A 6,000-nucleotide genomic window follows, 5' to 3' on the forward strand; every position below is an offset into this window, starting at 1 on the left:
TTGATGATATCTCTTGATCTAGCTATTCAAATCGTGCGATATTGAATTCGGTTGAAAAGCTCTCTTTTAGGACTACAATATATCCAAATTTTACGTTGATCCAATGGCTAGATCGTTTGGAATATCTCTCGAAAGTTTTGCCCTATCTTATGTCCAAAACCGGTTGTGGATCAGGACGAGACAATTTGAGGGGTAGATTGTATCATAGAACTATTTAGGAAAGCTAAGTGTAATATTAGCTTTCATATACTTTTATGTTGCATCAACTAGCTTTAATCTTAGTTTATATTGAAGGGGTATTAAATGCATTATAATCAGGCATGTCCATGAGCCACACACGATGATCCTTATTTTGATTTATGTCCAAGCAACTCCTACAAAGCTCTAGTAAATTTACTTGAAAAGTGGCAAATATAATACTTTGTCGATTGGAGGATATATTATGATATTTTAAACTTCTAAGTGGCAAATATATAATCGTTTTCTTTTAAATATGTTTTAAATATCAGTTTGATTTGTGTGGTTGTGACCATATATCGTTGTATACTCACAAATTTCTTTTCTTGTTACACTGTGCATCTATGAAGCACGGAGATACGGGATACGGATACAATACGGATACGGGAATACGGCAAATTCTCAAAAAACAGGATACGATATGTCTAGGATACGGCAATTAAAAAATTATATAAAAATAAAATATTCTAATGACAACCTATACATGTGTATGTACAAAAAGAAATTTATATTCTAATGACAACATATACATAATATTGCAATCAATATTTTAATACATCCACCCAAAATGGAGTATCCGTGCTTCCCAACACTGTACTAATCTAACTATTAGTATTAGTTCTAACTGCCATACTAATATTTAAGAAGATGAATTCATGTCATTCAAATTAAATATAACCGGCTAATCTAGGAATCTAATAAAGCAATAAATCTGAAAATTCAGAATTGTAATACTTAAGCCTAGAGAAGGTTTAAAGCAATAAATCTTTGAAAATTCAGACATGCAATACTTAAATGATCATACAGAATTAATTAAACTGTAAATCAGGCAAAGAAGAAAAGGAAAAAAAAAATCAGAGAAGAAATCTGCACAATTTCGAAGAAAAGAAATTCAGAGAAGGGAGAAAAAAAAACTGAGGAAAGAAAAGGAAAAAAAAAAGAAAAAAAACTGAGGAAAGTAACTTAAAACAGAATTTAAGAAGGGGAAAGTGGAAGAAATCAAATGGAAAATTCAGAGAAGAAATTGAAGGAAAAAAGAGCTAGTTCGTTGAGAGAAGAAATGAACAGAATATACCTTTGTTGGCTGGTTCATCGAGAGAGAGGGGGGAGAAGGGAGAGCGGTGGCGGTTGGCTTGTCGAGAGAGAAGGGGAGATCGGAGAGTGGCGGCGTTGTTAGCTGGTTCGTCGAGAGAGAAGGGGAGAACAGAGAGCGGTGGCGCCGTTGTGGTCGAGAGAGAGAGGGAGCAGCGTCGTCGAGAGAGGAAGGGGAACGACATTGGAGAGAGAGAGAGAGAGAGGAGGGGGGGGGGGGGGCGGGGGGGAGGAGAGCGAGGGCACGGAAAGGGGAGAACAAATTGGGGGGTGGAACGAATTGGGGGGTGCGAATGGGTGGGTAAGTTAAATTTTCTTAAAGGGTTTCTTAACGGGTTTATAAAATTAAACTCTCCCGATTATCCAATTAAACCAAAAACGTATCTGAAACGTATCCCCAACGTAGCCAGCCGTATCCACCTCGTATCCGAAAATAAAAATTAATTATTTAAATTTACGATACCAACCAAAATGGAGTATCCGTGCTTCCCCGCTGTGCATTAATATGGGTGATTAGCAGGATCAGTTGTCTTAAATGTGTCAAGCCAGATTGTTTGTTACTGTTTGAAGAGACATAAGTCCATAGCGACGTAGCAGAGCTGATTGACTATAAGCTACTGTCATGTTAGGTCCAGACCCTTATTAGAGTGTAACTTCACCTCATCCAGTAATTGCAGTATGTTCTTTTGTGTAATCAACTTGTGCTGCTATAAGTTTATGGGTTTTATTATTTTTATGTTTCATTTTAAATTACTTTCTAACGCTTTTATAAGCTGCATTTAATGCTTTAAATGAACTTTCTGTATTGCTATTATTGATTATGTCAGAGTGGTGACGAGGATGAGGAACCAGAGAGGGAATATACTCCTGCTGGCCGAGCATTGAAGGAAAAATTGTAAGTATGCTCTTTTGTGAATTTTCTCCCATTTTGGTTATTTGACTTGCTAAACTTGTTCTGAAACAGTGCTAAGCTCCGTGCAAGACAAAAGGAGCGGATTGCCCAAAGGCACACTTCTTGCACTGAGAAGCCTGAATATTTGGTGCACTCAATATCACCCCCCATTAAAGAAGAGGAATGTCCAGATGCTAAGAAACTTTTGGAAGAAGCAAGAGTACAGGCTTCTTCTATCAATCAGGAGGATAACAAATTAACTCAGACACTTGAAGCTAAATGCTGGAGTGAGTCTACTCCAAGACTGGGAAAGTTCTCTAAAAATGGTTACAAGAGATATCATGGCACTCATCTGGATCTTTCTGTTAGACCCCCCGTAAATAACTCTCCTGATATGAATATAACGAAGCATCAGTATCAGAGCATGGATGTTCCAAATTCAATGATTGCTTCCAATCTTTTACCTGTTCTGGGATTATGTGCTCCTAATGCTAGTCAACTGAACTCGTATAGAAATTCTCGATCTGTGTTGAGTGTAGATGAACAAAAAAGAACAAGCAGTGAGATGCCTGAAATTCCGTTTCCTTCAGCTCCAAGTGCTGCACATTCAAACAATCCAAACATTGAAGGAAAGACAATAGCGCATAAATCTCTATTGCCTGATATATCAGGGGAGCATATGAATCTTCGGCTAAAGAATAGCATTCCAAATAGCTATTTTCCCTTTCATTCAGTATGTCTATTGTTTTTGTTTTCTAAAGATTTTCTTCCTTTTACTTTCTATTTTCTCAAGTTTGCAATAGAAACCTCTGTCATTTAGCATGTAACAGACTGATGCTTTATATGCAGCTTCCTCCCACATCATCTGGAAGGAGCCTTCCTGACCCTCTTGAATGTTCTATTTCTTCCTTTGCCTCATTTCAAGAGAAGTTGGGTCTTCCTAACTTAGTGCTGGATGACAATTCATTGACAAAGTTTCAAGTTCCATCAAACATTATGAAGCCACCAGCTGATCTCTTTCCAAGCTTGTCATTAGGATTAGATAAGGAAATTTTGAGTGATCCTTGTCAAGGTATCCCAGATGTTACACGACTGTCAAATGTTGCTCAGCAAACAGGCAACAATTTGAAGCAGAAACAGCTATTGGTTGATCTTCATCCAATGCTGGGGTTGGGGCAAATGCCAGCATCGCATCCATCATTGCCCGAAAATCACAGGAAGGTTCTTGAAAACATAATGATGAGAACTCAGTCTGCAACAAGTAAGTTCTTGAAGAAGAGATTGAAGACAGATGCTTGGTCAGAAGATGAACTTGATGCTCTCTGGATTGGTGTTCGTAGGCATGGAAGGGGTAACTGGGATGCTATGCTTCGAGATCCAAAGTTGAAGTTCTCAAATCATAGAACTATTGAAGATCTATCCTTGAGATGGACTGAGGAGCAGCACAAAATTTTGGATGAACCAGTTTCCACTGTCCCTAGATCTTCAAAGTCTTCATCATTTCCTGGAATTTCTGATGGAATGATGACTCGTGCCTTACTAGGAAGTAAATTTTCCAGACTGAGAACAGAGTCACCTAAGTTTCGGTCCCATCTAACAGATATCCAGTTAGGTTTTGGTGATTTTACATCTGGATTTCCATGCATTGAGCAAGCAGATAACATCAATACAGTTAACAATAATGCCAATATAGTTGATGGGAATTGCTCATCTCTCACAGCATGGCAACATGACCAACATAAATCAGGTGAATTTTCTACCGTACCATTTGATAGACTGGATAAACACGATATCAATTTGGAACCATTATTTCCACATGTTTCTTTTATGGGAGCAAAATTTAGAACACCAGGCATAAGTTACTTGAGTAACATTGCTGTGCAGCAGAATGTGATTGATTTAGGTGTTGGTCAGAACCTCCCCAATCCAAGTGTTCCCGAGAAACCACTGAATCTGTTTCATGATTCGCATAATAATATACAGCCTGGTGAGTCCTGCGTTGTGGTAAATGACAAGGTTAGAAAGCTTTCTACAAATTCTCCTATCAGCCATGACAATAGCATTGGTAGTTCAAAATCAAACAGGCTACCTCATTGGCTTCGAGAAGCTGTTAGCGTTCTACCGTCTATGCCACCAGAACCTGATCTGCCCCCAACTATTTCAGCAATTGTTCAATCTGTTCGCTTGCTTTATGGAGAAGAGAAGCCAACAATACCTCCATTCTCAATCCCAGGTCCTCCCATTTACAGGCCAAAGGATCCAAGGAAAAATCTGAAGAAGAGGAAGAAGTTGCATAAGCTCCAAACAGTGAACCCTGATTTACAATATTCTACAAAATCCTCTGGTCATGTTACTGAAAGCACCATTCCTCCAGAACTACCCGTGATGGGATGCCCACCTGGTCTCCCTAAAGTGGACCTTACTGATAGCTTCCTATCTTTGAATTTGAACTTAAATTCTCCATCATCACCTTCATTTGTCACACAAGGGAAAGAATCAGGGTCATTGCCATCACCATCACCATCACCACAAGTTCAACAATCTATTGTAGCTTCTCTATCTTCTAGACCTTGCTCATCACCAGTAACTGATATGCCTGGCCCTAGCTGCAAAACGGCAGAATTGCCTGCATCAAATGATCATGAAGGCTCTCAACAAGATGAGGGGAACCAGATCAGAGATATGAATGGCATTAATGGAAAGCAAAACGAAAGTTTAGATTCAATTTTGGGCTGTTGCAAACATTTAAAAGAGCAGGTTGATCAGGTAGAGAGTGGAGATTTGAGTAAAACACAGTCGGATGCAAATCCAGCTAACCATCTTGGTGTTGAGGAAATTTCATCAGAAGAAACAGTCTCAGATGACCATCATAGCAGACATGAATGACAGGCCTTCTAGTTTTTCCTTTTGTGTAGCATTTTCCCCTTCTAATCTTCCACTTTTGTATGCATAGTTCATAGAGAGTGTTATCTAGGAGCAAGTGCCATGAGTATCTCTCCTTAGAGCTTCTATTGAGAAATACAGTCTCCAATTTGGTACTCTTTTCCAATATTCTTTATTTCTATAATTCCAATATATAGTGAGAAAGGCCATCTGTATTGTGTATATCTATTAGTTACTCCTTTCCCTTTAACCATAGAAAATAAATTATCACTGGTTTATATTTATGCCATCCTTTTCTTGGTTTTACTATTTATATCCTTTTATTTTAATATGCCTTTTTAAGCACCTTCTGCAGTTCTTCCAAAATATATGACGATTCGAAGAGTGACTCTTCTAAGAGTCAAGAAGGATTACAAGTGATTGAAGTATTACTCTTCTCTACCTCCTGTCTTATTTGTATTCTTTGTTTCTAATTTAACCTTCTAATTATGTCACAGGTTCATCTTACGTTAGCAGTAGACTCCAACTAGACAAACTAGCTGCCAAGGCTATTGAAGAATTTGGTATTTTTTCCCCCTTTTCTTCTTTTGTCTTCTCTTTCTATATCAGTAGAAGGAAAACGCTGTCTGTTACCATTCATGAACTTGTTATCTTCATTTTCCCATGCTATTTGGCTTTTTACTTTCTCTGCTTCTCTTCAGTCCATTGAAGCTATATGTAGTTCTGGTGCTTAAGCTAGCATAGAGTTGATTATATAAATCATGGTGGCTGAATTATAATACGCACTGCTGGATACCTGAGTGTTGCTTTCAGTTACAATTTCTCTCAAGTGGGAGCTGTTGGTCTTATGACTCTTATTTAGTTCTTTGCTGATCTTAACTTGAAATAGATTTTCT

The 6,000-nt window shown here is 38.2% G+C and overlaps 1 protein-coding gene across 2 annotated transcripts in view; it reads left to right on the plus strand.

Moving 5' to 3' along the window:
• The window catches only part of LOC140759417 (protein CHROMATIN REMODELING 4), a 36,019-nt gene extending 30,693 nt beyond the window's left edge, over positions 1–5,326 (plus strand). For both annotated transcript variants that reach the window (XM_073095974.1, XM_073095975.1), the window contains 3 exons: positions 2,157–2,224; positions 2,294–2,954; positions 3,071–5,326. In XM_073095974.1, the coding sequence (XP_072952075.1) occupies positions 2,157–2,224; positions 2,294–2,954; positions 3,071–5,107 (2,766 nt within the window). In that variant the 3' untranslated portion in view covers positions 5,108–5,326. The remainder of the gene's footprint in view (positions 1–2,156; positions 2,225–2,293; positions 2,955–3,070) is intronic.
• The last annotated feature ends 674 nt before the right edge of the window (positions 5,327–6,000 follow it).

Source organism: Typha angustifolia, chromosome 4 (assembly GCF_048772165.1).
Source record: "Typha angustifolia cultivar Huaian chromosome 4, ASM4877216v1, whole genome shotgun sequence".
NCBI lineage: Eukaryota > Viridiplantae > Streptophyta > Magnoliopsida > Poales > Typhaceae > Typha > Typha angustifolia.